Raw genomic sequence first — 16,775 nt, forward strand, 5'->3', positions numbered from 1 at the left:
TACCGTATGATTTCACTCATGTGGAATTTAAGAAACAAAACAATCATAGGGGGTAAAAAGAAAGCAGTAAACCAAGAAACAGACTCTTAACTATAGAGAACAAACTGATGACTACCAGAGGGGAGGTAGTGGTGGTGGTGGTGGGGTGGGAATAGGTTACATAGGTGATGCGGATTAAGGAGTGCACTTGTTAAAAAAAAAAAAGAAAAAAAAAGGAGTGCACTTGTGATGAGCATCGGGTGTTGTACTTAAGGGTTGAAACACTAAATTGTACACTTAAAAGTAACATTCCACTGTATGTTAACTGGAATTTTAATAAAAACTTAAAGATTCAACTAATATTTCAAATTTAGTTAAAATTATGCATAAGCTTTCTGAGGAGTACTATATTATAATGGGATCCTCAAATTCCTATTAATGAAGATGAATCACACAATCCTCAAGAAAAAGCAAACTCAGCATCATTTGTCTTAAACCTACTAACCACTCCAATGTGTTCAACACTATGCTAAGCTCTATGGAACAATATGTAAGAAATAGATTCCAGCTTTGCCATAGATTTTTGTATTCAAGGAGTTAGATTACACGCATGCACAACACCTTGTATACATACATAGCCATATATACATAAAAAGAATTTAGCAAGTAATGTAAGAGAGGCTTATATACTGTATATAAAGAAATACTCTTGTGTCTCTCCTTTACTCTTACACTACCACACTCATAATACTTCTACACCAGACATGTGGGTTTCCACATATCAAGCAATTCTGAAACACCAGGTGGGTGTCCTATATATAATTCAATTCAGCTCTGACACTATCTACCGGGAATTCGCATCAGATCCCACAGGCTAAGGATTCAGTCCCACAAGACTGTCCCACTTCAGTCAGCAACTGCAAGTCCCAAATTGTCAACTATACTTCTAGTTGACCAGCTATAAGTTGAAATTCCTATGACCTGCTCCTGTGGCTTGATAGAACAGCTCACAAAACTCAGGGTAACACTTAAGTTTACTGATTTCTTAAAAAGGATATAATAAAGGATATAGATGAACAAACAAATGAAGTGATATATAGGGCATGGTAAGTAGGAAGAGGTATAGAGCTTCCACACCTTTCTGGACAAGGCACTTTCTTAACACTTCCACATGCTCACCAACCTGGAAGCTCTCTGAATCCTGCACTTTTGAGGTTTTGTAGAAGCTTCATCACTTAAGGATGATCAATCATTAACACAGTTTTCAGTCCCTCTCCCTTTCTCAGAAGTTGGGGATTATGGTAGAAAGTTCCAAACCTCTAATCATGGCTCAATCCTTTTGGTGATCAGTCCCCATCCTGAAGCTATGCAGGAACTCCACCAAGAGTCATCTCATCAGAATAAAACATTCCTGTAACCTAGGAAATTCCAAGGAATTTAGGAGCTCTGTTTCAGGAATCAGGGTCAAAGACCAAATATTAAAACAAAAGATGCTCCCAGTACACCTATCAGTTAGGATATTACAAGGGTTTTAGGACCTCTGTGCAAAGAACCAGGGGCAGAGACTAATATATATTTTTTTCTATTATTTTACATATACTTTCAGACTATTGTCAAATACAAGATTCCTTAAAACTTGTGTTCTCTAAAGCAATTATGATACTAAATGGTAATTTGAGGCGTATTTTACAGAAGAGTAAAACAAGAATACGAATCTTTTGATATAGTCTTCTTTCATTAGAGAAGAACTTCAAAAACACTGAATATATGACTGGACAAGTTCTTGAAATGAGTTATCACAGAGAATCATATATATTTTATACTCTGGCATACTAAATCACATTTAAAAAAAGAGTAACTCGGGCAGCCCGAGTGGCTTAGCGGTTTAGCGCCGCCTTCAGCCCAGGGCCTGATCCTAGAGACCCGGGATCAAGTTCCACATCAGGCTTCCTGCATGGAGCCTGCTTCTCCCTCTGCCTGTGTCTCTGCCTCTTTCTCTCTCTCTGTGTCTCTCATGAATAGATAAATAAAATCTTTAAAAAAAAAATAAATAAATAAATAAATAAATTTAAAAAGAGTAACTCTTTAGTAGATATAGAAAAATAATTTTAGGGATGCCTGGGGGTAGTTCAGCAGTTGAGCATCTGCCTTTGGCTCAGGGGCATGATCCCGGTCTGGGGATTGAGTCCCATATCGGGCTCCCTGTGAGGAGCCTGTTTCTCTGTCTGTGTCTCTGCCTCTCTTTCTGTGTCTCTCATGAATAAATAAGTAAAATCTTAAAAAAAAAAGAAAAAAAGAAAAAGAATTTTGGCTAACCTAGTCCATTGATTAGAATTAGTTGCTTACAATATATAAGTTCATTATGCACTGGGTGATTCATGGCTTAAAATGTTCAACAAAGATCAACTGAATATTGTGCTGAGAACCATGTGATACAAAGATGAATATGAAGTGAGCCTTGACTTCACAGCATCTGTAATCTTGAGATCCCAGCACATAAGCAGAATAAGATGATTATTAAATAACCCACTAGAATGTATTAGATCATTCCCAAATAATACAATTAACTAAAACTGGAGCAACGGGACATGGCATTCATTTAAGATTTTGCTGACATTCAGGCAGAGGAAATAACTGCACAAGGACATGGCAAAAAAAAACAACAACTGTGCAGAGCTATATGAAAGACAGTGGTAGGTAGATACCTCATGCCTGTCTGCAATGTAGAGTATGTAAAGGATTATAGTTGCTGATGAGGTATTCTGGGGTCAAGGAAAGTTTTACTTAATTTTGAAGGTTCTTGGAATTCTAAAAAGAAAAGTTACAACTAGACCTGTGTTTTAGAACGATAATTTAGGCTAGAGTTGAAAGAATGAGTTGGAGAGGAGTAAAACTGAAAGCACAGAGTCTGGTTAGGTGACTATTGTATAGTTCAGAGAAGAACTACTAGGGCCTCAAACAGGTCAGTGGGGGAAAAAGTGAAGGAATGAGAGACCTAGCAAAAAATCAAAATGGACAGCACTTGAAAATCAAAAGATTAGCTAAGCATAACAGTATTGTGAACACAAATGAGAAACAAACAAGGTTTAAGATCAATGAAACTTAATTTTTACTGGAACATGGTACACAACTAAAATAAAAAGGTAAGTTCTATCCAACTTATGTACAACTTGGTAATGATAAATGAAATATATTCAATGTGCATACTATTATTCATTCTTTGAATAAAAGGCCAAAATTTATTATTTGAAAGGTATGCATAGAAATAAATACATTATACTAAACTCAATACGCCTCTGGAGGCAGGGGTCTTTTAGAAAAAACTGTCTACTACTTTAAAAAGTTCTTAATAAAAGGCTCTCTATTACAGGTAAGAAACCTGTTCTAGCATATGAAAACAAGCATATGAGGGCTTCTATATTTTTAGCCATTTTCAACTTACTTTACTTTAAAGCTACTTGTTCAGATTGCTCAGTTTCTGAATTATAACTTTACGAAAAGGAGAAATGGTAACAATCCTTAGAGAGGTTTTGTTGTTGCCATTCAGCATAATGTAATTTATATGCTACACAAGGAGCTTTGTAATACTGCAATATAATATTCCCCGATCTCCTGGGGATACGTGGCATGGATAGGGAGAATAATTAATAGAAGCCTTTATGGTATTCTTTTAATGTATTGAGGTTTCACATTTCGTCTATAATATATTCCAGAAAAGTGGGAAGAATCTCAATCTTGAATGTTGCTAAATAATTACTTGCTGATTGTATTGTGATGAAAGGTCAGCATTCCTGTGGTGCTAACTAGCAGTAGCTTTGTTTATTTCACGTGTATTAAGACTCCCTCAGTTAATCTAAGACTTTAATGTAGAAAAGAACGTCATCAAGATAGAAATGTGGGGAAAAAAGTAACATTCATTTAGAACAGATTTTAAGCATATTTCAAAATTACTGTTTATTTAAGAAAAAGTAATGATTAAATACAAATTTAAAAAAATTTAAGAAAAAAAAAATTTAAGTACCACATGTTAATCCAGTATCTAAATGTTTATAATCTCAAAAAATTAGTGAGAGAGAATGATTTAAAACAAAACATGGTTTGCCCCTTTGAAGATTTTAAATATGTCTTTTAAGAGGCCATTCTAAAAAGAATCTGTTTCATTAAGCACTGAGAGCATAAATATATAATAACTAGCCAAACGCAAGTCAGTCTAGTTATTTTACAGTATACATAGTTATTCAAACAGTTAGTCCAATCTCAGGAAACTGATTTAGCTTCTGACCCAATATAAGCATCAAATAAGGATCTAAGAAGAAAAATCAGCAATTTCCAGTATAAGTGAAATGATATACAACATCTTTCAAAGAAAACTGAGATTACAATGCTCTTATAAACTGGATAAGAACACAAATCACTACATTTTGTCTCTGATTAGTGATTTTTCAAAGAAATCAGTATAAAGAAAAAGAAAAGCATGTATTCAGGTTAAGTGCCACAACAATTTAGCTAGATACATAGGGTGTTTTATTTGTTAACTCCTTTTTCCAAAAATATATATATTTAAAATAAAGGTAGTAACACAGATTAATAACAAAGATCAAGACATGGACAAAATTACCTGCTCTGAAACAGGTAAAGGACACCAAGCAGAGTTGGCTCATGTGCCTAAAGCTGTTATATATGGGAGAGAGGACTTTCTTATCAATCTTTTAGACATCTGCCTCCTAAGACCTATACAAGGTTGGTGGCAGAAAAACATTTCAAGCTGGTCATCATTTGGAGCAGAGAAAGAGCCTTTAAAGAAAAAGAACAAAACTGCTTGGTGATAGCTGTCAAGACCATACCCAGGGAACTTCCTCCACTGTCAATCTACAATCAATGTCTGAACTAAGAAACCTGATGTTGCCCAGATCTTAAAATTTTCCGTCAAAGGCTTTTTAAAGAGGCGCACGTTAAGAAACAGCATACACTGGCAAATAACAGTATTACCAAGACTGTCAAAATGATCTGTTTGGCGTTTTTCTCCATTCTGCTATCATGCTTCTTTGCATTAAATCAGTTTAGGAGAGAAATAAACAGGTTTTCAAACTTCCTTTGCTGTCAGAAGCTTGACAAGAGTAAGTCCCAAACAGCACTCTGTTGTGATTCACCTACCTGTAGCATGCCTTGACCATTTCCTTCTATGGTACCTTCATAAGTGACATGCAATCGAGTCAGGGGTTTTTCACATCTACAATTTAAAAGATAATCCTTTACTTTCAATGAACTTCACTAAGGAAAAATGTGGAAAATATACATAACTACAGAAGAAATATTAAAACCATTACGAATCTTAAAAGCCAGAAACATATGCCTGGTTAACGTTTTTGATATAGATTCTCCCAAACTTTTTCTTATTCAAATACTAAACATACATATTTAAATTAAAATGAGATAACATGCTGTTTTGAAATCCATATTTTTTTCTACAAAATATTTCTCTTCAAGAGTTGAAAAAGTCGGGCAGCCCCGGTGGCGCAGCGGTTTAGCGCCGCCTGCAGCCCAGGGTGTGATCTAGAGACCCTGGATCGAGTCCCACATCAGGCTCTCTGCATGGAGCCTGCTTCTCCCTCTGCCTGTGTCTCTGCCTCTCTCTTTCTTTCTCTCTCTCTCTCTCTCTGCATCTCTATGAATAAATAAAATCTTTTTAAAAAAAGTTGAAAAAGTCTCAAAATATAAAAACAAAATTAAGATCTATGCAATTTTATTGTTATCCTACAGTTGGCAACCTGAAGAAAAATAAAAAAAAACTTTGGCAATAAATCATATATGATATTGAGATGGGGTCTATTTTCAGTAGTTTGATAAAAATGAGTGTATGAGTGTATGTGGTGGTAATATCTTGATGAAAATACAGGCCACAGAAATCTGATCTATGGTACTTTTATGTTAATAAAACTGATGAATTAATCTAGTACCTGTTAAGTCACAATTATTTTCTTTCGCTTTCATATACCATGGTCACTAACGTGCTACCGCAAAATGTGGCACCATGGGATATCAAATACCTTAAGATTAATTAAGTTTGAGAAAACGGCAGAAGCAGCAGGGTCACTATGACCTCCTCCCCTCCGCACAGTTCTTCCCTACATGTAATAAGACCCTCATGTGCAAGGTGTCCACTCTGTATTTGGAGGAAAGGAATATTCCTATCTCTGAAGAAGAAAGGATGCCAAGAATTCTAACAAACAGGCCTTGCTAAGTTTTTCCCCGATAACTACAATTACCTCATACTTCTTAATCTGTCATATTCCACAAAGATGTCCACTCTTCACTGAATCTGACATAAAAGTATGTGGGTCTATTTCTTTGGGCCTTCATTTCCTTAAGAAGGCTCCTGTGACATGTAAAATTTACATCAAATAAATCTGTGTGCTGGGACGCCTGGGCGGCTCAGCGGTTAAGGGCATCTGCCTTCGGCTCAGGGTGTAATCCTGGAGTCCCAGGATTGAATCTCACATCGGCCTTCCTGCATGGAGCCAGCTTCTCCCTCTGCCTATGTCTATGCCTCTCTCTTTCTGTGTCTCTCATGAATAAATAAATAAAATCTTAAAAAAATAATAAGTTTGTGTTTGTCTCCTGTTAATCAGTCTTTGTCCTTTTAATTTTCAGATCCTGACTGGTTTGAGAAAAAAGTTTTTCCTCCCTTACAGTGTTTACCTGGCTTTCATTATATTTAAAAACCAATTCCATTTTATTAACAGTATTTGGTGAGGGCATTTTTCAGTAATAGATTTTTCCCGATTACTTATTTAATAAAAAATATAAATTATAATAAAATATAACAGATGAGATCCAAATACCTAACTTATATAAGGGTTGCATTCATTTTTGGGGAGGGAATTATATATTTTTTAAAACAATTATATATACATATATATATATATATATATACACATTTTTAAAGATTTTATTTATTCGTTTGAAAGAGAGAGTGTGCACACAGAGTGAGAGAGGGAGAAGCAGATCCCCTGCTGAGCAGAGCCTGATACAGGGCTAGATCCCAGCACTTTTGAGATCATGACCTGAGGCTAAGGCAGATACTTAGCTGACTGAGCCACCCAGGTGACCCAATTATATATTTTTTAAAACAATTTAACTGGGGAAGCGCTATTTACCTTATTGGGATTTACTTTCTTCCTAATTTCAGTAAGTCCAAATACCTTTCTGGAGAAACTCCTGTCCAATAGACTGACAGCCTTAAACAGAAGGCAATTCAGTATATGTTCTAAAAGCTTCATTTGCATTAACTCATGTAACCCTCACAACAACCCTATTACTACTATCTCTTTTTAACAGATGGGAAAACAATGCACAGAAAACATTTAAGTAACCTGCCCAAGCAATAAAGCATCAAGAATTTGAAGTTAAAGACTTAACATGCTTTACCTTTAGAAAAATTACTTTCAAAATCTCTTATAGAAAGTTATGACACAAGTTGGATTTTTTTTAACTTCTTTTTGTTTGTTTGTTTTTTGATCCTACTTTCCTAGCCATTTTATGCTAAGGGAGACCACCCATGAGGACACTACTGAAAAGATAAAGAAGCATGATCCAGAAATCTCTAGTTTGTCATTCAGGACTTCAAAACAGAAATCTCATCTGTTCTTCAACTATTCTTCCTAACTAAAGCTGTCAACATACAGTATAATACTCAATAAAATTATGAAATTGCTAGACAGCTTTCTTAAAGTATCCTCCACCTTCTTGATAGGTCTCCCCTTTTGGCTCCAGCAAATCTTTCATACCAGTCATAATCAAAGACACAGACGATAATGAATCTCTGTGATTAACTAAGCCTAGCTAAGATATTTGCTGATAATCACTGGGTTAACTGTAACATGGCAGAAACTTGGAAATCAGAAAAACCTCTAACTTCCTGGCACCCATTTAGCCCCATACTCTTGGGAACACCAACAATTTTCATCTCTTCTTTATCCTCCCTCTTTAAGTGAATGCATGTTCTGGTTCTGTGGGTCTGAGAAATTGATTAATTACATTCTCCAACTTATGAAGCACTAAAACAGAACAGAACAGAAGTCAATAAAATAAAACAAGTTAGAAAAGTTACCAAGTTAAATTGTGCCTATCAAAGTTAAGGGGAATATCTTGATCTTCTACATTGAGGTGAAATGGTGCATTTCCCATTACTGAAGCTGTCTGTCACCTATCACAGGTATTATAGAGTTGATTGATATTTTTAGGATACAGTTAGAGCAGATGATTTCCTGGGGTCCCTTTCATCTCTAATATGCCAAGAGTCCAAACTGCTATACATGTTCCCTTCCTTTCTACTCAATTTTGTTTTTGTTTTTATATTCCAGTTGTTTAATCTTTTACCTACTTCCTTCTACTGATAATCATCTCAGCCATGCAGTTAGCCTCCTAAAGTAAGTTTTTCTTTCTCCTCGCGAACATCTTTGATGGATAAAAAAACACCACAGGAAAGCCACCTAAGTAGATGTGCTTCCTCAAGTTAACTCCCGTAAATAAAAATTAAGAGAAAGTAAAAATAAGACTTAACATGAATGCATACACAAATATGCACAGTACATTTGATCATGTTCTCATATGCGATGAAAAAGTTGATCTATTCTTAAGTGCTTTGGGGATCTGCTCTGGATTAGGAAATGTATTAACTAGTTCAGGGCATGAAGGAATTTACAAATCTGCATGAACTCAGATTGGTTACTATTCTTCTCAGTTATTTGCAGATAAATAATAAGGAAAAAACCTCAGTAAATTAGCAACTTCCACGAAATCTGCCAATAGTACACATGAACAGTCAAACTTCAAAATTCTGGTCACTCAGACAAATTCTAGAAAATTACTATTAACACTTTAGATTAACAAAAAAAATTTTCCTCCATCTTGTCCTCCAGAATGAAAAGCCATAAAATACAAACATGCTAACCAAGAGGAGTATAAGGATGAATATTAAATATTGGTGTTCCAGTTAATAGTAGTGTCTTCACACAAAACTCCTTAATTCTAAACAGGACTTTGTTTCAGAAGAAAAAAACTAAGGCAAAGAGTAGAAGTCAAAGGCTTGCAGACTTTGAATCATACAGCATGACCTTTCCAACAATGAGAGCTCAAAATGAGAGCTATCAATGGATCATTTATAGGAAATTCCCTAGCAATTAAGAGTCTGGGAAACCATCTTTCCAGGAGTTGCAAAATAGAATCCTAGTACAGTAAAAGAGCCCTTCTAAGATTCCCGATTATTTTTATTACTATTACCTTTCCCACTCTGGAAAATCTTCAAGACTCTGTCTTGTAAATGTCACCAAGCCAGTAGGTTCTACAAAAGCAATAAAAGAAAAAGAAACCCAAAGGAAGTTTTGATTTTGGAAAGATTATATACATTCGGTAAAATAATAGATCTAACAATGGTTATAAAACTAATTGGAAAATATCAAGTTTAGTATTGGAATACAACAGAAAACCGATTTAAAACAGTATTATCCTTACAGTAGGAACTCTTTTTTTATAAAATAGTAAGCCCTCACTAAAACAAAACTATACAAACAACAGCACAATGGTACTTATTGGTTAAGTTTTCTAAACTGAATACATTTGTAAAAACTCAACCAAAAAAAGGGGTGCATTAATGAGTGTAGCTTATACAATAAAGACAAATTTGAATTTGAATTTTAATGTTTACTCCTTCTCTGAGAAAGGCCTTAAACTTACATCTAAAGACTGGTGAATATATACACATTTATATGTTTTATAATAAAATAAAATGTCTGTCATTAAAAAAGAAAATTGTTGACAGGCCCTTTGGAGTCGACAAAGCTAAATCCAGGGCTTAGATGATATGCAATTGTTCTACTTACAAGTCATCTTAGCTGGAAGGAAGAATCACTGTGCTCTAAGAGGTTAGAAAAGAAAGATGACATAGTTTTTAAGGAGGAGTAGATATAAGGGGATCAAAATGCAGTATGTTTTAGAGGAATGTGATCCTTTTTTGTTAGATTTACTTTTTTTTTTTTTTTTTTTTTCTAATTAGGGGCAAAAGCAACAAATAAATCAGCAGGCCAAAAGTAATTTGATTCAAATCAAAGAACAAACTAAAAAGGCCAGGCCACTTCTGTTTAAAAAAAAAAAAAAGAAAGAAAGAAAGAAAGCAAAAAGCTCTTAAGCAAAGAGATATGTCAGAAACTATTAGTGATAATGCTGGTAGAGTCCCATTGAAAGCCTGACAATCATTTCATTTTTCTGGATGATTCCACATTTCTCCGCTCTCAGTCACAAGTAGTAACAACTCAAAAAATAGTATGGAAGAATTACAGTAGAACATTAATGGATGGATTTTGTTAATATGGGTTATAAAATATTCTTAAGATTTCCTTAAGAAATTTCTCTAAGGCAAAAGGATAACATATATAAAACTCACAAGAGATTAAACAATTCAAACACCAGAGAAGCAATTCTATTAATAAGAAACTAATGTCAGTATCATCATTCAGCAAATTAACAGATTAGTAGGAATATTAAATGTCTTTCATATATACTAGGAGATCCCAAAAGAAATTCATAAATGAATATCACTAGCAAAGCTAGAAAAAAGACAGAACATGGCTCTTTAGATATAATTAAAACAAAAAGAACTTGAGGGCATTCTTATTGCCTTTCTTCCATAAAAAGGTAACTTTTATACTAGAATAGACTATTTTATTTTGGTTAATCAAATATTTCCCTTAATAAAATCACAATATGTGCTGCATATGAATTATCAATTTTTAAATACTCCATCTATAAGTATTTTATCTAAAACTATACTAAAAATAATTCAAAAAGCCCTTAAAAATCAACCTCAAGATCCTCATTAAAAATACAAAATAAAGACATTTGACAACATCGAAAAGTTGGTCTTGATGGAATTACATTTTATCATTTTATCAATTCTAAAAGGCACATTTTTTTTTCATGTGGTAATAAGCCTCTGAAACTGGAATACATCTTTCATAATGGAAGGTATCTAGCTATTGCCACTAGTCTAAATTAACGTTGAATTTTTCCAGAGATGTGCATCTGCTTCTGCAGTCATCTGGGAGCACCACCAACCTGAGATCATTGTGAATTAAATCCACTGTTGCAGGCTTTTGTGGATCACACTGGTAATAGGACTTTAGACTCCAAACTTGAGGCTAGTGGTTCAAATTCTCAGAGGAGATTTTTTGTATCTTCTCTAGCCAGTGCCAAGATTGACACTTGCAGTTTCTTTTTTGTCCCTTTTTTGCAGAGCCAGGTTAATTTCTCATCTGTCCTTAGACTGAAGGTACAGACCTCTGGTATATCAGCTATGTAAAAGAGGTCTCCTAAAATCCTTCAACCTGAGTGTTTTTTCCTTCTTTGCAGTATATAACATAATGACACTTTTTACACTCTACAATGTCCTGGATTTGATGTAATATGGTTTAAATAGGTTTCTGTAGTTTCTATTAAGTAGACTTTAGACTTTCTATATAAATTCATCATTAGCTTGTTAATGTCTTTTATTCCACTATTTCCTCTTTAAGCCTGTAACTTTACATCCTAAAAACTTATAACATGTGTCATTATATTTCATAATGAACTAAATTACCATGTACAATGAAAAAGCCAGAAAATAAAATGTCTAGTTATATTTTTTTTCAGCCTAATTCCTAGTATTTATGATGGTTTATAAATTTTTAGTTGAAAAAACAAAACAAAACAAAAAAAAAGAAAAAAAAAGAATAAACAAAACATTAACATTTTCCCTCAAAGTAAACAAAATCCTAAAACTTAAGCAAGTTAGCTCTTAGAGAACTAAGACTCCAAGGACAGAAAAGTAAGCTCTGAATTACTTAGGTATAATAACAGAATTCATCCTATTTAGCAAAGCAAATTTAAGGTAGCAAAAAAAAAAAAATTCTAATTTTTCCAACAAATTATTACAAATCCTAATTTGGCTTTATGTCTCATAAACTCAAATGAGACTTCATTTCCTTTATTATTTCATTCAGTATAGAAAACAAAAGTAAAAATAAATAAGCTAACAAGTAAGTAGCCCTCTATCAAAGAAGCATGGTTTTTCTGTTAAATATCAAAATTCTGATAACAGACTTCTTTCCAAAACTCTGAACAATGTTCAATGCCAATAACTTCAAAAGGAAAAAAATGCCAAGTGTAATGTGAGATTACACACTAAAGGAAGACTATCAGAAAACTGACCTTAGAATGAACCAATGATGTACTTAAGACAATCTGACAACCTGAATGATCAGAATTGAAAGGAATTCATTTCACTTGACCAGAGTTGATCTGCTCTATTTAGCAAAAGCAAACTTTAAGAAGTTCTGGTTTCCCTTATAAATTGACTTGGAGGAAAGGCCACTCGTGTAACTTCTCCCTTAACATTTACAACTATCCTATGAGGTAGTTGGTCATTATTCTCTTATTTTACTGATGAGGATACTGAGGCTTGAAAGTGTTAAGAAGCTTGTCTGTGGGCACCCAGCTCTTAGGGTAGGAGTAGCAGTACCAATCTATTATTATTAGCTGGTAATTTCTAGCCCTGGTTAGACCTCTACTACCACTGCCTCAGGTGTTACAATTAGTCTCTGGGAAAACAGTATGGTCAAGGTCCAAAAGAAAAAAGACAAACTTGTAAACACTAAGTATAACACTATTTCATAAGAACTCTACAAAGTGTGTAAAGGGGCTACAAAAGAGAAGGATGGTAGGAAGGCAACAAACTGGCTGTCCTCCGCAAATAAACTGTTAGTAGTCAATGCTTCTTAAAATAAAGAACACCCAAAACATATTTCCTGGACAATATACCTTCTTTTCAGAGTATTAATTTACTGTTTTTCACTCATGAAAACCTATTAAAGTATGTTCTGCTGATCTAATTTCAGAGTATATACAACTCATATGTATTTATAGCACACATTTAATGTATATAACATGCATAAAATCTAGATTATAATACTGAATTATTTGGTTTGGGCAGGAAGATGTACTTTGAACACAAAATGTTTCTGACCTGACACTTGATCTGAACCATCCCAATTAGTGATAAAAATTATATTAAGAATGAAAGGAATTTACTTTTCTCCGTGACTCTTCTAAAGTAGCAGAAGAGTGTTTTAAGCTTCTCTGGTTTTCTTGATGAACGTCCTTCGAACAACCTGAAGAAAAACAAAATAAAGAAAATAAAAAAGGGGTTTAAAATGCCTTAATGACTGACATTAAGGCAATAAAATATATTTAGCAACGATATATTGCTATCAAGGGAAGGCAATTCTATAATAACAGAGACCTGGAAAACTGGGTTCGAACGGCATCTGGAGAGGACTAAAACCAACTAGAACCAGGCTTCTTAGAAGTTGTTTGAGTCAGATGGCACTCTCTAACAACCACATTTCTCCCCTCTATCTTCCTCCAGGGAAAATGCACCATCTGGTCCTCCAAAGTCAATTAGGCTGGCGAGTTAATGCTCAATCATTTTCCCAATGGAAAATACTAATAATTCATAATATTACTGGGTAGTTAAATGGCTGAACAAAAATAGTCCCTGAAAAAAATCCACACGATTATACTGGGGGACGGAGGGTAGTGGGCAGTTATGACAATAACAAGCAGGTATGACAAAGTATTTGGGCACGGACCAATCTTTGGTAGTTAAACAGATACACACTTTGCACAGTAACCAAAACAGTGCCTTCATTTAGTTTCCAGAAACCTGGACTTGCACTACTTAGTCTTCTTCAAAATGACATAGCATTGTTAACGGTAACACATAATGCAATTTATCCTGAGGAAAGAAAAGCAGGGCTTTGGAAGCATATGACCTAAATAAGGAGTTTGCTAAAAGATTTCAAACATAAAAACATGCTTTGGGCATGAGATCTAGCTCTCCAAAGGCATTTGAAAATTATAAAGAAATTCTGCAGCTATAAATGATGAGGTATTATTTATCTGCCTCTAGTCATATGCTCTGGCATTACAACCAGAAACCCTTCAAGTAAAAGTTCTTTTTAATAAGTGCCAAAATGGGTAAAAGTTTTCATGATTAGAAAAGCAAGCTTATGTAACTATGCAGAGAGGGAAGAGTTAATTCCATAAGAAAATCCTATTGGCAAATTGAAATGAATTAGGAAAAGGGAAGTAAATGTAGATATCAAATGATCCTGTTTTTGATGATCTGAAATTCTATATTCAGGGTCATTTTCTGAGAAAACGATTTGTGTGAATATTTATTTCCTGAGAAGAATACTAATGTCAGAAAAGTATTTTAAACAAATTTAAAATCGAACTGATTTTTAAAAAAAAGGTAAAATTGAACTGATTTTTAAAAATAGTTTGAGTGTCTGTATGGGGGTGCCTGGGTGGCTCAGTTGGTTAAGCATCTGACTCTTGATTTTGGCTCAGGTCATGATCTCAGGGTTGTGAGACCAAGCTCTGAGTTGGCTCCACACTGGGCATAGAGTCTGCTTAAGATTTTCTCTCCCTTTGCCCACCCTGCCTCTTCGACCTCCTCTCTCTCTAAAAAAAAAAAGAAAGAAAAAGAAAGAAAGAAAGAAAGAAAGAAAGAAAGAAAGAAAGAAAGAAAGAAAGAAAGAAAGAAAGAAAAGAAAAGAAAGAAAGAAGAAAAAAGAAAAAAAAAGAAGACTGTGTGATAATTTTTAGTCATCTAAAAGAACATACTTATCTAAAATGTTTATCACAAATACTCCTAAAATCCAGCTGCCTGCTAAAAGAAAGGATCTTTGAGAGTACAGGTTTTAGCTTGGTTTCTTCTATCTATCCTGTCAACCAGGATGGAGTTTATTTAAATCAAAATGATAGTCAAAATGAAGAAGGCACTTGGCAGTTTAATTAAACATCCAGTATCAAATAAATATAATTTACTAAATTAATGTCTTGGGAACCATTGCAAAATCCCTTTCCAGGTTTACTACTTGGTAGAGAGAAACAGTATAAATATAAAGGCAGCCACCATCTTTTCTTAGAGATGAACTGATGTACTACATAACACAATTAAAGTTCCTCTTCCACAGAACTGTTGTGTAGTAAGGGAAAAAAATGGCTGTTGTCCTTAAGAAATAATTCTCCCAAACATAAAAAGTGTCCCTAGCTTCCATTTGTGGTCAGTTGTTTGTAAAATTGCACTTAAGTTCACATATTTCATAACCACGATGACAAATTAGTAAACCTAAGAGCCTTTTGGGACTACAGATTTTATTACCCTACCAATATTGACTTTCTTGGAAGATTATATGGCAGTAACTATCACACACTACAAATGAGCACCCATTGTTAATCTTGTAGGTCCTAACTGTATAGGTACAAAGTCAAGCAAAATCGCAATGTATTGTTAATTTGTTGTGCTAATTTCAAATCACTATGTAACCAAATATGCTTTCCCATTTTCCTGATGGAGCAGGAAGTGCCAAGTGAGGTGGAAGGAAGGAGAGACAAGGAGGTAGAAAGTCAAGGAAGATGAAGCAGGTTTGAAACCCTTGCATGAAATCTAAAATTCCACAACAGTGAAGTCTGAAAGTACTATGCATAGCCACCCAAATAAAATAAATTATCCTGATATTAAAACAAGTGAAAATAACATAAAAACACTGGCAAATCACATGAGTGAAAGTCACAAGAGAGACATAATATCTAAGAAGACAGTATCTAGGGGGAGGAGGGAGACAAAGAGACTGCGAAAGGAGTTCAAGAAAAGAGGAACACAAAAAGATGAGTCTCAGAGGGCAGAGACAAAGGGACTAAGAGAGATGGGGCTGGACAGAGGGAAGGAAGAGACAGAAATGCACCCAGAGAGACAGAGACTCAGAGAGAATGAGACCTTTTTATAATAATCAAGCACCATCTGATTTTTTAACTTCTCAACATCTATTTTTTTTAAATTTAGGTTTTCAACTACTGCCTGTGGTTTGTATTTGAAGGCCTTTTTGAGTCAGCAGGCATGTATATGTGCCTGCACTTAAACTAGACCACAGGGCAGCCCAGGTGGCTCAGCGGTTTAGCAACACCTTCAGCCCAGGGTGTGATCCTGGAGACCCCGGGTTGAGTCCCACATCAGGCTCCCGGCATGGAGCCTGCTTCTCCCTCTGCCTGTGTCTCTGCCTCTCTCTCTCTCTCTCTCTCTCTCTCTGTCCCACATCAGGCTCCCGGCATGGAGCCTGCTTCTCCCTCTGCCTGTGTCTCTGCCTCTCTCTCTCTCTCTCTCTCTCTGTCTCTCATGGATAAATAAATAAAATCTTGAAAAAAAAAATAGACCACAAAAACCCCTCTGCATGTAGGATGGACTTTTTGGCATTTAACTGAATATTAGAGAGTATTGAGAAAAGCAAACAGAAAAAGCCATTCAGGCAACTTTACTTTCATTCTAAACAAAACTTTTTATTTTTAAGGAAATAAGGCAATCAAAGGTCAGATACTTATTAACTCGTGTTTTCCTTTCCATATGTATAAATAAAATCACAGTTTAATAAAATCTTTCCCTGAATAGAATATTGGTAATATTACTGGAATTGAATTCTAGTCACACACACACGTCCCCTCATGTGATTTCAAGTTAAGGACTAATCCCATTAGTACACAGTAAATCAAACTCAACGCAGTATAACCTCCACTTTAAAATGGATGCAAATGATAATCTGGAACCTAGCCACAAAGTCATTTTTGGCTTTTCTGTGAAGCAATCTGCCATATGGCCCCAACAGCACTTTCAATCCAGGGAAGAGGCAGATGTAAAAGCCTCC

The 16,775-nt window shown here is 34.8% G+C and overlaps 1 protein-coding gene across 5 annotated transcripts in view; it reads right to left on the minus strand.

Moving 5' to 3' along the window:
* PARG (poly(ADP-ribose) glycohydrolase) overlaps positions 1-16,775 on the minus strand; it is a 137,938-nt gene that overhangs the window by 62,893 nt on the left and 58,270 nt on the right. For all 5 annotated transcript variants that reach the window (XM_025466378.3, XM_025466375.3, XM_025466374.3 and 2 more), the window contains 3 exons: positions 13,102-13,181; positions 9,262-9,322; positions 5,134-5,209 (listed from right to left, as the gene is read on the minus strand). In XM_025466378.3, the coding sequence (XP_025322163.3) occupies positions 5,134-5,209; positions 9,262-9,322; positions 13,102-13,181 (217 nt within the window). The remainder of the gene's footprint in view (positions 1-5,133; positions 5,210-9,261; positions 9,323-13,101; positions 13,182-16,775) is intronic.

The sequence above is a fragment of the Canis lupus genome, chromosome 28 (assembly GCF_003254725.2).
Source record: "Canis lupus dingo isolate Sandy chromosome 28, ASM325472v2, whole genome shotgun sequence".
NCBI lineage: Eukaryota > Metazoa > Chordata > Mammalia > Carnivora > Canidae > Canis > Canis lupus.